Raw genomic sequence first — 23,388 nt, 5'->3', positions numbered from 1 at the left:
AAGGAAACAACACAGGTAGGTAGGTATTTACATAATAATAATAAAAAAAAAATTAAAAAAAAAAAATCAAGGACTCAGGCAAAATACTTGATGTTCTTCCTTTCTTTCAAATGTAACGCACAACAGAGGTCAAAACCAAAGTGGGAGGATGAAAATTGAAGTTGTCAGAAGGGGCAGTGATGTTGGGAGCTCAGTAAGTTCCCAGAAATCTCCTGAAAGCATTCTTGAGTGCAAGTCAGAGATAAACAGGCTGACAAATAACATACATAGTACGTATTGCGCAGTTCTGAGCCAGGAACAAAACCAGTGTAACAGTGGGACAACACATTACCATCCAAGTTTGAACCAAGACTTCACCAATTCCACTGAAACCTGTGGAAAGACTTCTTCCATTTCTAATGAGATTTAAAGCAGACCTGTATTTGAGGTTTAAATACCTATGTTTGAGATTTTACCTGTGGAAAAGCTAAACTTCTGTTTTCCAAGGTTAGGTTTTGCCACAAAGATATGCTTCCAGTGCCGTTTCCCTTTGAGGCAAGTGTTTTGCTGAGGTTTGCAGGTACCTGTGCACTGGGGAGACTCAGTGCAGCAACCTGAGAGAACTGGGGAGATGCAATGCTAAAAAATCTCTCCGTGTGTGTGTACAGGGAAAGGGAATGTAAATACATTAAATGATTCTGTATCACAAATAATCAAATGAACTTGTACTGTCAGTACTCAACCAGGCAAATAATGTCCATTAAAGTCAAAGGCACTTTCCTCTTATGACAAGGAGACAAACAGATGATAGGATGACAGGCCACTAAAGTATGGATCTGCAAATGCAGCCAGCCAAGATGGCTGAGGATGCTCCATCTCCAGAATAAGTGACAAGAGAAAGCATCTAAGAGAAAGAGCCATCGCCTCCCCAGAAGACAATGGCATTAGCAAGAGGGGAATCAGCATAGTCTTTCTCACTGCATTCACACAGCAGCTTTTGCTGACAAACTAGAGAAAGAAGATGGTGAAAACTTCTGTAGAGAGATGGAAGGGGACATAGGAGAAAAAAAAAAAAAAATAAAAATCAAAACCCCCAAAAAATATCCCAAAAAGAGAGAGATTTCTCCCTGAAATAGGCTGGTTTCCTCATATACAAAGATGAGCAATCTATGGGGCCCTTCCTCACCCATGACAAATCCAGCTCGATGTGATGTGATAGTCATTAAAATTATTTCTGTCTTTTGCTGTTTAATTGAATTGGTATTGTTGTTTAATTGCATAAAGGCAGTGGTTGACACTTAAAGCATTGTGCTACTTATGAACAAATCAGCAGAGGAACAGAGTTCAAAGCAACAATGACACTTCATGATCTGTTGCAAAAAAGGTGGTAGGAAAAGACCACATTACTTCTCTGCAGTGTTTGCATCTTCTGATAGTACAGGATTCCACTGAGGTCAAGGCAAATGTCCCTCTTGTCACGCTGCATGTTAACCCTTCCTGTGTGGTACTGAGCCATGCAGTCCTGTCACTGATATTTTCTGAAGCAATATTGCAACACTTACAACTTATTAAATATCATGCTGGATTTTATTTTAGCAGGAGTTGGACTAAATCCTCAAAAATAACAACACTTATATTACACTTCCTCCAAATAATCTCATTTACTCCAGGTATAATCAAATACTTTGAGAGGTTCTTTGTATTGTTAACCCTATAATGGCACCATTTGCTTTTCTTTTTAATATCACACTTTCCTTGAAAACTACCATATACTTTTTCATGTGACTACACTGCATTTCTTGACACCTTTTATGCAGCATAGTGCCTAAATTATAATGATAATTGTCTAAATTAGTGTCTAAATTAGATTTTACCGAGACCGCTGTTGTGTTTCAGTTACACATATGGGTGTGAGATTTTGTTCTGTAAACCTGCGCAGACTAAGAACAACAGAAAAGAGCAGAAGCCCCTACTTACTTCGCAGGTTCTGTACAGGGAAAGAGCCAGTGCTGCTGGAAGGGGGCAGGGAACATTTCTGGCAGATGCACTCCTTCCCATTAAAAGTTACCCGGTCCCCCGCAGGGAAAGGCAGCCTACATCAGAGGAAACAAAAGCAAACAGGTTATAGTCTCATGCCTTTATAGAAATGAAATGTCTTTCCACAAAGGAACTGATTATTACTCCGGTTTCTTTTTCTCTGCTTGCCCAGTTCTCATTCATGATTTTTCAGCCACTTGGAGGCTCAAGTATCAAAGGGACATATCAAACAGACAATTGCAAATACAGATGTTACAGCTACTTAGGAAAAAGATCTAAAGATACAAAAACACACTGAGCACTCAAGTCCCAATCCTTGTGTATCTAAGGAATGTAGTATCAGCGAGGGTTGATCACTAACAGGTTCAGTTACAGAATGAAAATAAAATTAGCATTACAGGGAATAACTACAGGCAAATACAGCTGCTTTATGTTGTTAAAATGCTGCATGAGAGTGATGACTTATATACATTAATAAAACACTTGTCCTCCCAACTTTTACCATATCAAAGTCTTTCTCTTAATCTATATGCTCAGAAAGCAAATGAACTCTCATAGGAGAAAATCTATCCCAGTTATAAACCCCAAAGCCTCTACATTACTACTTTGCTCTACTCAACAACAGCTCTTCTTACACTTAATTAAATCTTTCCTTTTTATCAATGTCCTTAAAACAGAAAGCTTTCCACTGTGAACTTTCTTGTCTGGGCACAGAAACTGCTGAATTTTTTTTCCCCCCTAAGAAGACCAAATGGAGAAATGACTTCATAATGCAGCAAAGGACGATGAGGATTTAGAAACGCATTTCACTCCACCCAAAGCTCATGTCCAACTAAATCCCAAGTGAGCTATCAAAACATGGCTTAAGTAGGGCATAAACACAGGCCTTCTGCCTCACGGTGAAGCCCAGCTGATCAGATTATTTCCTTAACATTTCATTAAAATTCTGCGTGACATTCCCCTACAAATGCTATTCAGGTTCATACCAATTGAGAGGTGGTCTTCACTACAAAAGCTGCACAGATACTTCTTGGTAAGAGTAAACTTTATTTTGCTCCTTAAACCACCCAATAGTGGCTTATTGTACATTTATGTTGCATTTAAAAAACTTTTGTTACTTGAAATAATAGTATATGGAGTATGTAATATAATAGTAGGGTTTCATGGACATCACCAAACAGTCGAGGTTGGAACGGATCTCTGGATGTCATCTAGTTCAACCCAGAAGTTCATTCAAATGAACATACATTTATTTTAATTTAAAAAAAAAAAAAAAAAAAAAAAAAAAAAAAAATCAGTAAATGTTATATACTTCTATATGGATAATAAAAATTAATGACTAATTATCAAAAACTGAGTCAAAAGTTGATAAAATTCAAATGCTGTCCTAGTTTTATACTGCCAATGTGAAAGAAACCATTTAGTCATGTTTTCGTTTTAACAAAATATTACAAGATCAAGTCTAGAACTTAGCACTATTGATTGATCTGGAAAGGCAGCCAAAAGGATGCTCTGTTTTATCAACATGGGCATCACCAGCAGAGATAAAGATGTCATTCTGCCACTCTACCCAGCCCATGTCAGGCCACACCTGGAATACTGTGTTCAGTTTTGGCCCCCACTATGCAAAAATGATGTGGACAGGCTGGAGAGGGTCCAGAGAAGGGCGACGAAGATGATCCAAGGACTGGGAAGCCTGCCACATGAAGAAAGGCTGAGAGCACTTGGTTTGTTTGGCCTTGAGAAAAGGCATCTCAGGGGAGACTTTATCACAATGTTCCAGTATTCAAAGGGTGGCTACAAAGATGATGTAGATGTAGACTCCGTTTTTACAAGGAGTCACATTGTAAAAGGAAAAGAGGAGGGGTAATGGGCACAAGTTACTCCTGGGGAGATTCTGACTGGAAACAAGACGAAAATTTTTCACAATGAGAACAATCAGGTGTTGGAATAATCGGTGGATACACCGATGTTGGACACTTTTAAAGATTTGGCTGGACAGGGTGCTGGAACACCTAGTGTAGGTCATGCTTTGCCAAGAAAGATTGGACCAGATGATACCTGAGGTCCCTCCCAACCTGGTATTCTATGATTCTAGAAGAGAAAAACAGGATAATTGAACTTCAATGGCACAGAGCCAGGCAGATTAAACCCACAAAATATACCAAGGCTCATGGGCACCACAGCATGCCACAGAGCCTCCTTAAAGAGGAAGGCATGTAGGGGCTTTCATAGCCGATAAACATATCTTGGTTTATTTTGTAAGAGTTTAGTAACTAACCACAGTGCCCTTCCATTTGGATAGGTGAGGGCAACAATTACAACTCTCTATTCAGTTTTCCACATCTGCAAGATATCTTGCTTTAAAAAAAGGGAAATCCTCCTTGGAAGATGTCCCCCAAAGGTACAGGCAGACGTTTCCTTCTCTTGCTGGTCTTCTAAACCCATAATTGAGTCTTAGAGTTTGTTTCACTATCCTGTTCATTGGGAATCCAGATTTTGCATAACACATTGCCCAGTGTTTCTGCAACATCTGACCTCTCCTTTTAACAAGCAGCCCTGTTTGAGGATTTCAGTGTCGGTATGAGTGAAGGCACAACAGAAGGTGGTAACAGTCAATTAACAAGGTTTCAGTTTCTGAGCTCTTTAACTTGTGAGCAGGACTATATATAGGATTTGAGGTTAACAGCACAGTATCTGCCTTTGAATACAATATCTCACCATCAGTCACCCACTGAACATTCCTATGCATGGGTTTTAATTAGTTCCTTATCTTTTTAAAAATATTCAGTGTGATTTTCACAGTTGGATAATCTATTTTTAAAATGAGAATTAAGAGCATATTTAGAGCAGCTCTCTGAAATGACTTGTAGGATTTTAATATATCTTCTATGATTCATTTCCCAATGAATTTTGTTTTATTCACCTGACTACAAAATTTGTAAATCCAGAAATGACTGGGTTTACAATTTTATTGTAAAACAACAAACCATTCTCAGTCTAATCCAGTGTAACTGTGCGCTGATACTGAAAGGTCTTGTCCTGCCTCATCTTGTCCCTCCCTGCACCATGCTTCAACCCATGCCACTGTGGGCAAGTCATTCAAGCTTTCTGGGGCAAAAGAAAATAGTACGTTTTTTCCAGATATGACAGATGGCCTTCTGTTTTTTAAATTGCTGATCTCTCTGTGGCTGAACAGTCAACTAAATTTGATATAAGAAAATTAACAGAAGCATATGGTCAGGCTTGCGGGGAGAGCAAAGCTATTCATTTCAGTAGCAGACTGCAGTTACACTGGGTCAGGTGTAATGTCAGACTGCAACCTAAGGACCTATGGGATCAAATTCTGCTTTAACTTACACCTGGTACAATCACATTCCTCAAGGTTGCTCCATAGGGACAAATTTGACCCAAGGTGTTAAACACGATGATATAAAGTGGACATTACTTGCTATCTACTGTCTATATGAATTTCAACAAGTGAAAATGCAAAGTCCTGCACTCAGGGAGGAATAACCCAATGCACCAGTACACTTTGGGGTTCAATCAGCTGGAAAGCATAAAAAGATGTATAGGTCCTGGTGGATACCATGTTGAACATGAGCCAGTAGAGTGTCCCTGGGGCACAGAAGGCCAGTATATCCTGAGCTGCATTAGTGTACTCAGCAGACCCAGGAATAAGATCTTCCTCTCTGTTCATCATTTGAGAAACTCCATCTAGAGCAGTGTACCATTTTGGGTACAAGATTTACTGGAGGGAGAGCGGTGGAATGGCCTAGGTCCAGAGCTGGAGCACAGGAGGCATGGGCAAGGGCTGAGAGATGTAAACTTAAAATGCTGAGAGGAGATCTTAGTGCTGTCTAAATCTACCCAATGACATGTATATAAAATCAGAGCCATGCTCCTTTCAAAGGTACAGAGTGAAAGGACAAGAGGCAACAGACATAAACTGGAACATGCGAAATGTCAACTCAATATATGAAAGAAAAAAAAAAAAAAAAATACCATGAGCATGCTTGAATGCTAGAATAGGGTGTCCAGAGAGCCTGTGGGATCTCCATCCTTTGAAATATCTTAAGTTAATGCCATCAGCAGCCTGCTCCAACTGGACTTGCTTTGAGACAGGGGCTGCACCACAGTGCCCCCGAGACCCCCTCCATCATACACAACTCTAAGGCTATAGGTACACTCCATATATAAACCTGAAGAGCAGCACAGCAAGACCCCTTTGTTCAGGAAGAACCACATATTGATAAATATATTTGGTTTAGAATCAAAATGCCAAGAGGAACACTCAGTACAATTTGAAAACTTCAGTCTCAACATCCAGATGAAGCAGCCAGCTTCAGGAGATGCTTTAAGAAGTAGCCAGTACTGCTTAAGTGGGAACAGAACCCTTGCAAAATTCAGCAGCATTAAAATAAGTGAGCAATTAAAAAGGATTAGCATATACAAAAAGTCTGGCATGATTGCTACGTTTCAGAATGAACTGAATTTTAGCTTCTAATTTACAGTATTATCTTAATTTCTGAAGAATACATATACAAAAGCTTGCAGTTTCTTTCTAGAAATAGCAGCATTATACGTAGGACTATAAAATCCTTTGTTACAGAAGAAAAAGAAAATCACTTTTCTGAATTTTTACATTCAACTGCCTATCCACAATGAATTACCTTCTTGAAGATAACAGAAATACAAACAGATTGAGGAAGCTTTAGATTTGATTTTGGCACAAAATCCTTGACGAACATCTAACTGCCTCTTGCCCCTCCACACATTATTTACCTCTATTTATCATATAATCAATTTCTACCAATATGCTCTTTCAAGAGAAAACTTCCTAAATGAAGATGAAATATAGAACTTAGATATCCAAATTTTCCAAAGCAAACACAAACGTGTTTGGTTATTAATATGGAATGTATGTGCTAATCTGTTCCCAGCTAAGAGTCAAATTGTCCTTCTCCATCATTTACATATCACGATAAGCTATACTTTTCCAACTTTCCATTATAAGAAAACTGAAATTAAAGGGATAACAATGATACTCATTCCTCTAACTGGGTGAATAAACACTCTCCTCAACTTTATCAATTATATCAACTCACAAAACTAAACCCCAGATTTTTGATACCCTATGCACACACAGCCCATCAGTAACACTGAAATCACAGTCTACGTACAACACATTATGCGACCATGCATCTTACATAGACGTATTAAGCATATATAACTTTTAACACACAAAGATTTCTCCTGAAGTAGTATCACAGGTATGATTACCCATTTCTTTTTGCAAGACTTAATTTCCTGCCCTTTCGCATCCTGCATATAAGAGCCATACAGTCCTGCTCTGACAGCCATATAGGAACTATGTGCATGATTTTAAGAAAATGCAGCTTCTATTGCTACAGATAGCCTTAATTTTCTCTCTTTTTCTATTTCACTTTTCAAACAAGTGAGCCTTTTGAAGCCTTTTGGCAGCCCTCTGGAGGACACAGCCTCATCCCATTAATGAAACTGTAAGAATGAGATGTCTCGCCCACTTCCCAGGAATTCAGAATAAGCAGTTAAGCTGCAACATTTTTCAATCTATGTTGTTTTTCTTCTACTCATTCCTATTTTAAGGCATCACAAAACACAACAACAGAAAACAAGTTTTACTGGACTATGAACAGCACTGGAAGAAGAAGGGACTGAGCCCTCAGTCCTTATGCCAGCAGAGCAAAAATGCAATTAAATCCAGATTTAAGAGCCACCTGGGCAATGCAAGACAAAGAAAAACAATTACAGAAGATGATATGTTATACTGTACTTTTAATAGTTTTTCTCTGCATACTAATTAATCTTTCTCACACTTTGACCTGTGGCAGCCCTGGGCAATTGCATCTGAGTCCCAAGGGATGCCCAGGGATGAGTTGGGTTTCTGACACACCACCTTTTTCAAAGAGGAGAGCAACAGGGAATCCAGCTCTTTTCTGTAACACTGGGGCACGGGGCACTCAAAAGTAGTAATATCAGGACTCCAGAAGATGACTGGGCTTGAATTACTGATTTTTTCCCACTGCTCTAGCTAGTCGAATGCACATTAGATTTTCTCACTGATTGTACCATCTGAAGCAAAATACACTTCCCACCAGTTTCTATTCAAATCTTCTCCAAGGATAAGAAAAAAAGGAGTTGCTACTGTCACTGGTTTACTATTCGACGTAGGAGCAGTTTAAAAGTGTTACTTCGGCAGCTACAGAAATACAGATTATAGAAGTGCTCATTTAAAGCACTTAACAATCTTGCAACATTCTGGAGACCCATGTCATGAGTGAAAAGCACCTTCTGCTACCAACACTTTCCTGCTGAAGTTGGTAAGAGTCTTGCTTGGTTGCCAGGAGAGAAGGATCATCCCCACTGTCAGGCAGTCACCTCCTCTCAAGTTCACACCATTCTGGAAGTCAGATTTCTAACAGAGCACCCACATTAAAGTCCAGCTGTAAAAGGCAACATCAAATGCAGTTCGCATGATCAGCCAACTGCCTCAGACAGTGTGATCTGGCCAGTTATTTGAGATTTCTGCCCAGCTGTAGGAAATGAGGAGACAAATGGTATGCCTGACTCTTCCACCAAAGAAAATGCCAAGGCAAGAGAGCTTTACAATCCTGTACCCAAAACCATATGGGTCTGGCTTTTTGCTTTTTTACATTATTGTTTTTAAACAAACAAATTCTTTTTCTTGCTTAAACCAAATGTATTTATAGTCTACCCATCTTACTTTAACTAAGGCTATCACTCAATAAAATAAATGTTGATGATGTTTAGACAGGACACACTTTCCCACAAAAAACATAAATTATGCCTGGCTTGAAAAGACTGGGGTAATTGAAGCAGAGCTGATTTAAGGCAGTTGAGGACCTGCTCCAGTGTTTTCACTATAAACAGATGACAGGATTCTTCTGTTGCTCTGCACCACAAGTCAGTGTTACAACCCCCTCGGGAGACACTAATTGAATCTTGCTAGTCAGCAGGTCATTAGTTGGCTCTGATGAAGACAACATGAATTTGTGTGTCCTTCTAAGGAAAGCAACGGAAGCAAAACTGGGTCTCTCTACTGCAGTTTTATATAGCAGCAATTAAAAACAGTGAAATAGCTTTTAATCCAATGATTTAGTTATACAGAAGGTTAGGGAACATCTCTGCGGTTTTTTTTTTAGTATGAAATACTTTTTTTATCAGGAACTTGATTTTTAAAAGCTTTAGCATGTCTTCAACATACATGGTATTTTGTAGCATTTCACTGTAGTGCAATTCAGCTCACCTGAATTGTTAGGTACTTAATAATAAATAATGTAGTCATATAGAAAATTATTCCAAATTTCCAGGGACATGTGACAAATTTTACCACCAAGCTCCAAACCATCAGCTGAAGGACTGACTAAATACAGCTGGAGTTTAGAATATCCCACAGTCTGGCTGAAACCTAAGTTAGGTACCAAGCTGCTAAGTACAGTAACACACAGGTAAATAATTTATGCGTGAATGCTAAACCCCAATGGTGTGGCTGAGGATACAAGCACATACAGCAGGAAAAGAGAATCAACCAGGGTTTTTTTCCCTCTTAAATGAAACCTCACTTTACAGAAGGTACTAGTGCTAAGAAGAAAGGTACTGGGAATTAGCTGTACTCATCTGCAGAAGAGCTGTAATACTGACAGGCTGCAGGCCAAGTGCATGTGCAGCCAGCCATTAACTCACAAGATCCACAATTACCCTATTGAATCATTTTCCTCGTATTAAAAAATGATATATATATTTGGGGCTTTTTTGTTATCTTTACTCTTTATGTTTGTTTGAAGTATCCAAAAGGAAAAAAATTTCCTATTAAGCATGGTAAAACTTGAACAGATGGAATATAATAATGGCTTGTCAGTTTCAACCTTCCCCTTAACTTGGCTATTTAATTATTCCTGCAATTGATAGATCAAAACAAGATCCTGCTGTGAACCATGGCTGTTCTGGAATTTGAAGTCCTCCTTCTGCACCAGCACAGCAGAACATCTGAGCTCAGCAGCCCTATGAGCTGCTGCAGCGACACGAACATGCTGGTTTTGGAGTGTACAGTCACCTGGATGAGGCACTAGCACACAGCACCTACAATGTGGTGCATCAGTGCCCTGTTGTGCTTTCCCTTTGAACACAGGGTTGTTTTTCTTGTACTGCTAAAGGTTCAAGTTTAGCTAAAGAAATCATTACAGCATTTCCCTTTGCTCCAAACTGCTGTAACAGTGCATTTTCTGAAAGTTTGGTGGACTTCAAGTTTCTTCCTGAAGTCTTCAACAGATTTGTTTGTCCTGTTTCCACAGAAGAGGATTAAGATGCAGGTCAAGCAGACATCAATCACTTGTACTACAGAGTCTGCAAACATCCCCACCGGCACTGGCTTGCAAGTTGGCACATACCCGTGGGGGAAATGATCCCACTGAACTACACTGGGCTGTAGCTGGGGAATATCTTGTGTGCTGCATCACTTGTCACCTTCACAGCTGCTAGAGATCCTCAGTGAAATCCAACGTGTACATAACTGTCTGTGAGTCCAGGACCTTTCTGACCTACTTTAAATGACTTTCAGAGTTTCTGGGAAGCACCACTGTGAAACTTCAGTTTAAATCTATTAATAATGGTACTCAGTCAGGTCACTGAAGACTCAGCCGGTGGCAATGGAATCCTTTGTAACTTCAGTCAACCAAAGGCAAAATAGCAGACACCAGAAAAATAAAGCATCATTTGGAACAAAAGGTCTGACAGTAAGGCAGTGGCAGTTTCACAAGTACTTTGAAAACCTCTCACATAAGACACCATATAACAGAAAAAGCATTTCGAAAAGAGGGAGGCACTCCAAATTTGCGTCTTTTTATTCTGCTACTTTTTAAGGAATGGAAAATTGAAAACAGAACTTCCCCCTCTCCTTCTTCCCCTTCCCCTCCCCACACCCTCACCTATAGAACCTTAAATTTGAACACCTGGCATTGGTCTTTCAAAATCTAGCTTTTAAATGAAACATGACTTCATGTAGAAAACATACCTGCAGACAGCACACACAAAACAGTCTGGGTGATAGGTTTTGCCCAGTGCTGAGACCACTTCTCCCTCAATGAATTCATCACAACTGAAGCACCGAGTGCCATAGAGTCTCTGGTAGTCCAAAGTACAGATGTAGTCTCCCTGTCTCACAAAAAATCCTCCTTGAGCCAGGTCACATCCACAAGCTGCAGGAAGAGGAAAGGCAGACTCAGAAGGCTGGAAAAGCAAAGCTTATTTTCTAAGACAATGCTCATTTTTCACCTATGGTTCCTAGTAAAATACTAAAGCACTTCAATATGTAGGCTTATGATCACAGAACAGTTGTGCATCTGAAAAACATGACTTTTATAGTAAATTATATCAGTAATGTATTTTGTACACTAATAGTTTGCACACTAATAATAAAATATGACTTTTATAGTAAATTATATCAGTGATGTATTTTGTACACTAATACTCCAAGTAAAAATATTAACCTCAGTGCAGCGGCTGCTAGTACCGAATTAAGTCTTAAGGAGTTGAGTTTAAGGTTAGCATATACAACACCCATCATATTTAATGGGTTAAAGGAAATGCAGAAAGCATATAAACCTGCAAGATCTAAAGCACAAATGTTACAAAGAAATGCCTCTGACAGATTACAATTGTCTGATATTCCTCCTGGACACAAAAGTGGTTGAAATACTGCTCCCTCTAAATGTGGGTGTGATTGCATGGTAACTACTTTAAACTTCCACAAGCTTACAAGATCCTTTTTTTAAATCAGATCTCATATTTACATGATAAACATCACTCACCAAGCATGAATTGGAAGGACCTCTATAACCATCTGCTCCAGGCAAAAGCAGAGTTTATAATCCTAGCTGTCAATTTATAGATTTTAGTCTAAATCCATAGGAAAGGGTTAAGGTTGATTAACCAAAAACTTATGAGACTTTACAGGGGCTTTCTCCATTGCACCAGGGATAGACCTAGGCTGGCATTTTGAGAACATGTCAGATGGGAAAGGAGAGATACAAGTCTGGCTGATGTACAGAAGTAGACAGGGAAGTAGAAGATAATCCTCATCCATATTGACCAGGATTTTTAAAAACAGACTTGAATTAATTTATTTCAGGAGAATTGGAATTCAGAATGGTGATTCTGCTGCTCTTCTGACTACTACTTTACTCCAAGTCACAGCATCACACTTGTTACTACATACTTCTGCTCCTGGGGATGTGCATGCGGGGAAGTGTTTCCAGCAGCAAACGGTGCTCACAGCCAAATGAGGCTGAACAGATGACTGCAGTAGTGTCACTACTCACATGCAGCCCACAGAAGGTGAGTGGGAATGTTGCTTATCATTTTGGGTTGCACATACAAAACACTGCAGAGCTGCTCAGTGCCTTGGTCCCAAAATAGCAGAGGTACCTAAATGTTTAACGTTCAAGACTGAGATTTCTCCTTAGGTACCTGAGAATCCACAGGCACTGGTTTTTAAACATAAAGCCTCCCAACCCACAGCAAAGCCTGTCTGCAATCCCAGGATCAGTCATCTTCCATCTATAATATGAGAAATGAACCCAGCAGGCACTTTCAAGGCACAAAATAGCACGTACTCACAGCACAGAAACCCCAAGAAAGCATAGGATCCTGAACATTCATTCAAAACCACATCCTTCTCAGTAGACAGAGACCACAGCACAGGAGGCCTGGGCTCAAGGCCCACTTTAAGTCATAAGTGGTCATTTAAAAAGTGGTATTTCTCCGTGGACATGGCCCCAGTCACTAAGTGACAGAAAACAACAGTCATACTAAAACTGTATTGCTATATCATAGAATCACAGAATCGTTAGGGCTGGAAAGGACCTTAAGATCATCTAGTTCCAACCCCCCTGACATGGGCAGGGATGCCTCACACTAGACCATGTCACCCAAGGCTCTGTCCAACCTGGCCCTGAACACTGCCAGGGATGGAGCATTTACCACTTCTTTGGGCAACCTGTTCCAGTGAATGAAGAAAATCAAAAGTGAATCTGGAGCACAGGAGGTTATATTCTCCTTCTTACCCACTGACTCTCCAGGATAGAGGAAGTCACAGCTTTTCCACAAGCCAAATACTCCTCCCCTGCTCTTCATACATCACTCCCCCACCAGCTATGCTCCACCAGCCACAACTCAAGTCACAAACCCTCTCCTGCTCCCACACTTTTTGAACCATTGGATAGCATTTAACTCAACACCCAGCTGACCATGGGAGAACACAGGGAGTCCAGTTCAATTACTGGCTTGGATATTAAAATAGTCTGAGCTTAAAGCTGGGAAGATTAGCTCTGAAAACAGACCCATTAGCCATCCCTCAGGCAAGATGCTGTGCCCCTTGCTGCTACTTACACGGCCAGTGGCCCTGCCTAGCTGAGATGATCCTGCACATGTGCAGAGACAAGAAATCAGGGAAAGGAAAGCTGAAGGAAGTCTAGAGAGCATGTTTGAAGGCAACTACCAGACCTTACTCTCTTAGGATAGGAAATCAGTGTTATGTCACAGATCCACTCCTACCCAACACTTGTCATCCAAAATAAGTATCTGGAGGTAGGGTTATTTAAAACCTAGAAACAGTTTCCAACCATTACTGATGTTCATCTTAGTAAAATGAGAAAAGCACTGCAAACATAGCACTTACAATAATGAGGAGAGTAACACTGAGTAACTCAGCTGCTTATCTTGGTATTACTCTGCATACCAAGGCAATGTCCTATCTGGAACAGTTACGAGCATTTGGAGTAATTTTTAAGTAGTGAATAAGTAAGTGTTTGTCTCCTCTTATGGTGTTTGGCAACAAGCCAGTACCTAGATGTGCTATGGGACTTGAGACGGAAGATATCCACACCATTTCTGAGGAGGATACCTGAGGAAGGCTTCTTTAACAACTCAGTAATTCCACTCATCAAGATGGTTTGCAGTTATCTGACACCAAAATACTACATATAGACCTGAGGGGTTCCTTTACTTGCATAGAACCAGGATACTTTTTTCTGTCCCAGTGTCTATAACAGCACTTGCAGCACTGTCATTTATGCTCTGTGATTTCACAGTCAATTTAACTTCATAATACTTTATTGCCTACAGCCTATAAAAATGTGACCATTTGAGGAACCTAAATATACATAACCCTGTGGGATCTGGACAAGCTCAAGAAGTGGGCCTGTGTGAAGCTCATGAGGTTCAACCAGGCCAAGTGCATGGTCCTGCATCTGGGCCAGGGCAACCCCAGGTATCAATATGGGCTGGGGATGCAGGGGTGGAGAGCAGCCCTGTGGAGAAGGACTTGGGGGTACCGGTGGATGAAAAGCTGGACATGAGCCGGCAGTGTGCACTCACAGCCCAGAAAGCCAACTGTATCCTGGGCTGCATCCTAAGAAGCACGGCCAGCAGGTCAAAGGAGATGGTTCTCCCCCTCTACTCTGCTCTGGTGAGACCTCACCTGGAGTACTGCGTCCAGCTCTGGAGTCCTCAGTATAGGAAAGACCCGGACCTCCTGGAGAGGGTCCAGAGAAGGGCCACATAAACAATCGAAGGAATGGATCATCTCTCCTAGAAGGAAAGCCTGAGAGAGTTGGGGTTGTTCAGCCTGGAGAAGAGAAGGCTCCAGGGAGACCTTACTGCAGCTTTCCAATACTTAAAGGGGGCCTATAAAAAAGATTAGGACAACATTTTAGCAAGGCTTGTTGCAATGGGACAATGGGTAATGGTTTTAAAGTAAAGATTCGAGGTCAGGTAAGACTGGACTCTGAACAACCTGATCTAGTTGAAGATGTCCCTGCTCATTGCAGGGAGGGTTGAACTAGATGACCTTTAGAGGTCCCTTCCAACCCTTCATCTTCTATGAAAATAAATAGCAGCAATAGTGATTAATTAATGCACTTTAAGCATATTGCTATTCCGCTATTGCGTGTCATCAGTATTCCATTTGCACTGTATGAATATAAAATGCATCTCTATTTTCCTTGCTGGCAAATGAGCCTACTAAAAGCAGATTAATTTTTTGGCTGTGTACTGGGCCTGAATATCATCTGCGTCCTGAGAGGCTCAGAGGATACTACACTACCGAAGGCTGTAACAGTAAAATGCATTGGTTTTCTTGCATCCAGAAAGTGCTGTTTTGCTTTAAGCTTGCCAGACAATCAAGCAGTTTGCTTACGTGTAACTGTATGTATGAAGTCTATTTTATTTTCCTCCCATTTGTTGCCTAATGCAAGCAACTAGGCGTGAATCCAACACAGGAGAGGGAGGCAAAGACCTTGAAAATAAAAGAAGGAACAAAAACCCATTCATAATGTTACAGAGAAAACAAGAAAAAGATCTCTGCTTGCTCAGAGATAAATGAAAGTTTTCTTCCTCTGCACTGCGGCTTCCTGTCCATTTCTAGCATTTTCCTCCATCCTTGAGATGGATGCTGGTGGCTGACTAAGATCCCAAGGATGACACGTAGTACGCTGCTGACATAATTCTCTTTTGGCAGCTAAATTGCATGTCTTCAAACGCCATTGATGCAGTCTGGGAGCTCACTGTCCAAAACCCCCCGATTATATCTGGAACATTTCTCCTGGCTGCTATGCCTGTGAGAAGCAATAGCAACCACCTGGCAAATAACCACCACTACAGCGCTGACTTAACTTCAAACTGAACCACAATTACCTTGAAGCAGTCTAAGCCCATTTCCAGAAGATAACTGTGACTGTGATACTCTTTCCTGCATGGCCGGGTGTGGATGAATCCGGGTAAGCTTTTCATGAAAGCTTTGAGGAAGTCTTCCCCAGTTTGCTGAACATGCAAAGTCTGCATGGTAATAGCAGCTTGCTGGCCCTCTTAGTCAATTCACATCTGAAACTTCCGTCTATAGATGAGGCAGCAGCAAGACAGAATAACCTCGCATTAGTATATAATACATGTAATCCAATCACACTTCCTAGGCAGGAGTGACCAAATCTAAGTCTTTTTAACCAGAAATCAAGTATACTCAAGCCTCCCAGTCATCAGCAGTGTTTGTCTCTAATAGCTGAAATACCAGCTATAATCTCAAGGACTAGAATCTCACCTTCTTTTGTTATAGTCCATGGTAAAAAAGAGCAGTATGCAGCTCCAGAAAAGTCTGGGGCAGACCTGCTGGCCCCTTCCCCAGCTCCAAGCTAGGAACTGCAGGAAGGCAGACAGATCTGCCAGAGGAAAGCCAGAAACTTTCTGGAGTGGAAAAAATACAAAGAACTGTGGGGATATATCATATCCATCTTACAACACCTCACCATGCATGTGTAGCATTGATAAAGATGTAAAGGATACAGTGTACAGCACATCTACATGAGCTCTCAGGCTAGACTAGCCATGATACCCATAAATTAATTTGTGGAGTATACACTTAAGTGCAGGAAAATCATTAGAGATTTAGAATGCTTTTATGAGACTGACAAAACATTAATGACTCAGGTGTACTAATTTAAATGGAGAGTTCGAGGAGTTTCCTGTGCACTGTGTAACTTGACTCCTATAATTAATGAGAACTATACATCTAGTAATTTTTGCATTAGAAAGTGCATTTCCATTTTCATTTCCCTATTGGAAAGCAGAATTTCCCAGTAGCTTAAAGACAGTGTTACTGCCCTATAAGAGCTCTCCTATAGCGTTACTGGTGAGAGACCCTCAATGCACTGTGTACATGGTTGGTCCAAGCTACCAAAACAACTCCCAGGAAAACTGGAGCAGATGTCTGGGTTATACTTATTTATTATGTTAAGGAATTAATCTGGTTATTTAAAATTTACAAGCATGCTAAAGAGGTTTAAGAAACAGAATAATGTGTTTTAATCATGTTCAACCTAATAGCATCTTAAGTGTTTATGATAAAATACTGCTGTCATTTGCCAAATTAATTAAAACAGCTAGCTTTAGAAAAAACCCAACACATGTAAAGCAGCAACATTAAATATTTTCTGATTTTTCATTATGATGCTTTGTGTGCCAGTTACAGGTTTGCAAATGAAGTGCTTGCTCTGACTATACACAGATATGGCAGATGGTCTCGTGTTAATGACTCGCAGAAAGCGGGAGGTGGAATAACACCACTGTAGCAGTGATGAATTTTATGCAGCTCTCTCTGGGTCTTCACACAGGCTTCATGCCACCTAAGAGCATTGAAACTCCCAGTAACTACTCCAGCATGCTGGCTGTATCCCTGCTGTACCCCCAGGTGAAAGAGCATGACACAGATGGAAAGACCCCCTGCAAAAAGGCATCCTTCCACTGACATTTTTTGCGTGGAGAAAAACATTACCCTAAGAAGAGAACTTGAGCAATTCAACAGAATTACAGGCTCTTCAGGGGCGTCACATTATCTAATGTGGGCTGAAATTATGTATGCTCAAAACTTCTTTGTATGAATAGTATCTTTACTGCCTGCAAAGCTTATGTTACCATCCAAAACTTCATTTAATGAATATCAGGCATAATTTTTAAATGCATTCTGTTTTGTGCCAGTTCTACTTTGATTTCGACTAGGATAAGTTTTACGACTCTCCGTTTGCTTGGTGTCCTTGTCTAAATCTACCTCTGCGTTCCCAGCAGGGCCTAGCACCTCTCCTGACTATCTCTCTACTCCCAGTTAGGAACCAGCCCCCTACAACGCAAACATCTGCACGTGGCTGTACCTGCAGTTTGGATCATCCCCCAGAAACTGCAGCACTTACTTCTCTGAAAATCCTATCCGCACTTAACTTTCTGGTATAGCTTCTCAGTCTTTGGACAAGAAGGATGTAAACAAGTGGAAGAGCAAGGCAATGAAAAGACTAAAGAAAAATATAATTCATAAGAAAAGAAAGCAGGGGAATTGTGTAACATCCTGGGTATAAAGCCAAGAGTAAGCATGTATAGCTTTACCATGCCCTAAAGATCTAAACCCCTGAAACTTTGTGTCTTTAGATGAAATAAGTCAAGTTGGAAACCAGAAATAACAGAAACCTGGATTCCTGTGGTGGATAGTTAGCTATCCAACATTCATAGAAATGTTAGTACTCCTTTACTTGTACTTGTAACCATGGTTCCTCCCCTGTCCCTTTCATCATACTTTACTAATATTACATAAAGTCATGAAAGATTCTCTTTAAAAAAAGATTAAAAAAAAAATAAAAATCAGACTTTGCATGAAACATATGCCACAAAATAAAGCTTTCAATTAAGTGCTGATGTGATTGGTATATGATTGGTACATGACCAAAGCAGCATGTTCTTTATGAATACAAAGAAAGGTTGCAACAAGAATATCATTAAAACAAAGAAAAATTAACAACTGCTTTGTGACTGTAAGAGTTGACTAACTGACCAGAAATTTCTTCATGCTTTAATTTCTGAGTTGCTTTTAGAAAGTTAGTGATTAAAGTTTAAGTTTAAAAACTCCAAAACCACAACACAGAACCATTGGCCGCTGTGTTAAATTACTTCTACACAGGTAAAAGTTATTATCATAATTATTTCAGTGAAATAAAGTATTAAGCTAAGATGACATTGGTAAGTCAGCCATAAAACTACCATTCTCTTCAAGCTAGAGCGTGAGCATTGTGTCAGAAGCACAGTTTTTCCTATTATATTGAGTTAATACGATCTGGGATCGCAAATCCTGGAGGACTTGGGAAGCGATGGGCATGTTGCTGAGTGCGCCTGATGAACAAGAGCTCCTATGCTCATTTCCAGTGCCTGAGATACCACACATGCCATCAACCACTACTGCTTGGCCAAAAGTTGGGACTCGGAAATCTTACTAGTGAGTTTCCCGTAAATGACTCCCATTCTGAAACGTGAAACCCATAGCTATGTTCAAATGCAAGTCCCTCAGATTACTCAGCATAGCTTTTAACATATTTATATCCTAGCAGATGCATTTGATCTAACAAACAAATCACTCCTATTACCAAGTTACTTGATTTTTTAACCTCTTCATTAAATATTCTTAGCCCTTCCCATTAATGTGCCTTGATAACAAATAATATAAAACCAGGTTGTGTTGTATGTTCTCCTGAAAAAATGGCATAGAAATGATATATCCAGCTCAGGGCCTTTTCACAATCCCTAGGAAACTGCAGTGCCACAAGAACAAGATGTTCTTTACTGTGAGGGTGCTGAGGCGCTGGCACAGGGTGCCCAGAGAAGCTGTGGCTGCCCCACCCATGTCAGTGTTCAAGGCCAGGCTGGACGGGGCTTTGAGCAACCTGGTCTAGTGGAAAGTGTCCCTGCCCATGGCAGGGGGTTGGAACTGGATGAGCTTTAAGGTCCCACATATCCAACTCTAAGCTGAAGACGTGATATGTTCTAACAGGTTAATTAAACCAATAGATGAAAATTCATAGAGAAAAAAGTATACTTGAAGCTGCTAACTGTGCTTGCATGGAAGACTGCATGTGCTGCATGCATAGCAAGACAGCAATCAGGGAATTTTGATTTTGATTAGGATTTTGATAGATAGCAAAGCTGATATTACACAATGATCTTGTTTTTACATCTGTGGCTTGGACTGCAAGCTTACCTCATTTCATCAAGATCAAACCAGTAAAGGACAAAGATGAGTTATGGTTCTTCTCACATACGAGTAATCTTGTACAAGGAACAGCTTTCTGCAGGATTGCAGGCATTTTCCCATTTAACTAGGGTGGAGGCTGCAGGATTTTTGCATGCAAATAGATTTGCAACTGCCGTATGAACTGTCTATAATTAGGTCTGCTAAAGTGACTATATAAAATACGTAAAGTGTACTTTCTGATTTTATATAAAGCTATAGAAACATTGGGCTTTGATTTACACTTCCAATATTTCCTAAATACTGCTTAATATAACAGTAACAAAGCTTACTGCTGCTTTGGAAATGCCAGGGTGCTATCACATCACAGAAAAAGAAAGATGTTACAAGAACTCCTAAACCACGTTAATTTCTATCTTTGTCAAAGGTCAAAGAGGCCACCCAGGATAACATAACCACAACACCTACATCTCCCCTATCTGCAATCCTATGTTAGTCTGTCTCTCTACTGGCTCACTAAATTATGCTGTTGTAATTCAGCTCCAAGTCAATATTTGCCTAATACCATACCCTGCATGAGAAGCAGTCCTGACCTGACAGACACCCTCAGAATGAACTAGACAACACAATTTGGTTTAATTTGATAGTCTGAGTCATCACCATTTTTCATTTTCCCTGGTGCTTTCATTACAGCAGTAAGAAATAAGAGAATTCACAAACATTGGAACCAATGCCCTTGAAGTCTAACGAATAAAATGTCTGCCTTATTTTTTCAAAGGAAACCTCTGCTATTATAACTGCATTTTTATTAAACCCAATTAAAATGGGAGATATTTTAAAGTAAAAATTGAGTAAAAACTTGAAGTAAGGCTAGATGGCATGTTCCCAACAGCCTTTTACTAGGAGATTAAACATGCAATTTAAGAATAATAGAAATAGCTATTATAAGTACCTTATTTATAATGCCTATTTACCTCCATAAGTCCTATTAAACTTTGATACTGAGCAAAACTAGCAGATGTTCACAGTATTCCTATTAATTTTTTAGATGTGTATCTCAATCTTGAATAATAATAATTGTTTGATTTTTTAGAACTTTTCTTATAATTGTTTAGAATCATTATCTGGGGAATATAAGAATAACTGGATGTGAATGAATGACTTTATACTGACCTTCCTCAGTTATACAATTTAATTTAAATACAAAAGGTACCTACATGCTTGCTATTACCATTATGAAACCCAGAGTACCCATAGGAATAATCAGATAGCAGTTTGGCAATACCCAAAACTACCCTTCTACCCTAAAAACAATGAAACAATTAATGTCTTTGCCTCCCTGAAACCTCATAATTTATCCAGCACTATCAAAGAAATGGTTTCACATTTCACACATATTCAACAAGGTAAACGTGGCTTCTTCGAGCATAATACCATCTGTCACAGATCAAGTCATTCAAACGCACCTCAACTGCACCTAGAGACCCACTCAAGACATGGCCATTTGTCATTCTTCTTCATGGGCTGTTTGTCCATTTGTTGCCTCCATCACTGTACGTCTGTAAATACTGTGAGCAGGAATGTAATTTTCTGCAGTTTTACAAATATCTAAGGTTTTCTGATGAAGGCTATGGCATGATTTAATACAGAGGCAGTCACCCTAGGCAGGCAGGCAGCTTAGCAGGGCAACGCTGCCAGCCCACTCATAGGATTTTCTGTCCTGGGACTGCCCTGTGGCTGCACTGGATGCTGGACACACAGCTTGTTTCAAAGTGCTATCTTTGGCAGATGAGGTGAGAGGGGGCAAACTGCATTGCTGAGTACTATCAAAATAAATACACTGCAGGGAGGAGCCAACTGTAAAGTAAATATATTCCCAGGATCACCCCCTGGCCTATGCACAGCAGTCCAGCAGCATGACAAGAAAAAGGGTTCACAAAAGGAGTCGTGGCACAAATCTCTCCACTAAGGCTGAAAGGAGGTAAGTGGTCAACTGACCAGGAGAACAGAGTACCATAATTTGCTAAATCCTAACACATTAACTATATTTTTTCAACCATTGATTTGAGCACATAATTAAAAACACAAATCACATTTGCCTAACCTGATTTTTTCCCCCTTTATGATAGCTAGTAAAGTGTATGTTCTGCACTCTGTTCTGATCCTAATCTCTTCTCACATAATAACACAGTAAATCCATAGTAGAAAGCAACTTATGCTTCTTAAGTAACAAATAAAACCCCAAAAGAAAACAAAAACAGATACCAGAAGGATGCCAGCAAATTGATGGAAACCCTTGAAAAGTGATAAAAAAATTATAGCATTTAAATAAGGGGGGGGGGGGAAGGAACTTAGCACTTAGCAAAATGTTTAGTAAGGAGGAATAAGTACTCCAAGAACTCTGACACCACGAAGCAAGTTTAACCACACGTCTCTGACACTATCTCCGGTGCCAGCTGAGAGTCTGATGGGTGGCTGACAGATGCTACCCGGCTTCTTCCTTCTTAACATAGTGAGTTTTTCTCATTTTATCCAAGAGCTGCCTGAAGCGAATAAACTCGTCCTTATCTCTTACAGACAGGTTGGGGCAATGCGGCTTCTAAAGCGCATTCATCATCATCTTCTGCATGACAGGGGGGCAGCCTCTGTACTGCCTAACTTTGGGATCAGCGAATAGTTTCAGAACTTGCTTGCTGCATTTGTGGGTGAGCTGGCAGTCTCTAAAAGCAGATGCCCTATGAAATGAAAACATGGATACGTAATTGTGTCTTGTTCCTTCTGTAGCACTTGCCATTTTTTTTCTCATAGCAGATCTGTATAAAAGGGGGCTTGGATTTCATCAAGGTAATTATACGGAGCATATACCAGCATGTTACTAAGACATCATGCAGGAGACAAGACTCCTGAATAACAAATGAGCTGCTCTCTTCCTGAGTTAAGTTTGAAAAGCTAATTTGGTAATAAAATTTACCATAAGAACAGGTGGCTTTAAAAGAGTTTGAGAGATGTATGTATGGGCTGTGTTCTGCTCTACGTATCAGTCTGATTCTGAACAGGTGACCGAAATATTTTTGCTATTTAGGATACTGCACTATGCTGATTTTTCTTGCTATGTAATTTTGCAAAGAATACAATTGTTGAGCTGAACATTTAATCCTGTCTAAATCATTAAAGACTTACTCAGGTATTGAATATTACGTACTTAATCCCACGCGGTTTATAAAAATATCAGTGTAACTAACAAATAATGTCGGTTTTCTTCCTGATAGTTTCCTTTAAATAGGAATGGAAATAGTTACATTTAACACAGCTGGGACCAGAGCCATGCCATGCCATTCGAAGCACTGCTTAATAATGAAGCAAGCAGGTTGTCCAGAAAACAGCAGTTAATATTTACTCATTTGTACCTTCAAAACAAATTAGATCTTTGCAACTTCCACATAATCTATCAACCAACCAAGTATCTACAGAAGGGTCATGCAATTAATTGATTCCCTGTTTCCTTGGCCACTCTTCTGCCATTCACAATGTATTAGATGTAATATTAGATCACCAGGCACCAACCTGGTGCAAACCAAGTAGCTTCCCCCCCAGACTGGAAAAGCACAGAGGGTCACACTAGGATTCAAATATCACAGCCCAGCACAGAAGAGTCTGAACAGATGTGGCCATGGCCTGCCCCATGGCACACATTAGAAATGCTGGGAGAGGGATAAACTCCAAGTTCCTTTATAAATGTTCATTTCCTCCCAGCCCCA

At 40.1% G+C, this 23,388-nt stretch overlaps 1 protein-coding gene across 8 annotated transcripts in view; it reads right to left on the bottom strand.

Annotated features, from left to right (window-relative positions):
• Positions 1-23,388, bottom strand: part of ABLIM2 (actin binding LIM protein family member 2) — a 136,016-nt gene that overhangs the window by 73,304 nt on the left and 39,324 nt on the right. For all 8 annotated transcript variants that reach the window (XM_030491446.1, XM_030491449.1, XM_030491447.1 and 5 more), the window contains exons 3-4: positions 11,090-11,273; positions 1,957-2,072 (exon numbers count right to left, since the gene is read on the bottom strand). In XM_030491446.1, coding sequence (XP_030347306.1) covers positions 1,957-2,072; positions 11,090-11,273 — 300 coding nt within the window. The remainder of the gene's footprint in view (positions 1-1,956; positions 2,073-11,089; positions 11,274-23,388) is intronic.

Source organism: Strigops habroptila, chromosome 7 (genome assembly GCF_004027225.2).
Source record: "Strigops habroptila isolate Jane chromosome 7, bStrHab1.2.pri, whole genome shotgun sequence".
Taxonomy (NCBI): domain Eukaryota; kingdom Metazoa; phylum Chordata; class Aves; order Psittaciformes; family Psittacidae; genus Strigops; species Strigops habroptila.
Note: the sequence above shows the minus strand (reverse complement) of the source record. Positions and strands in the feature narration are given on the sequence as shown.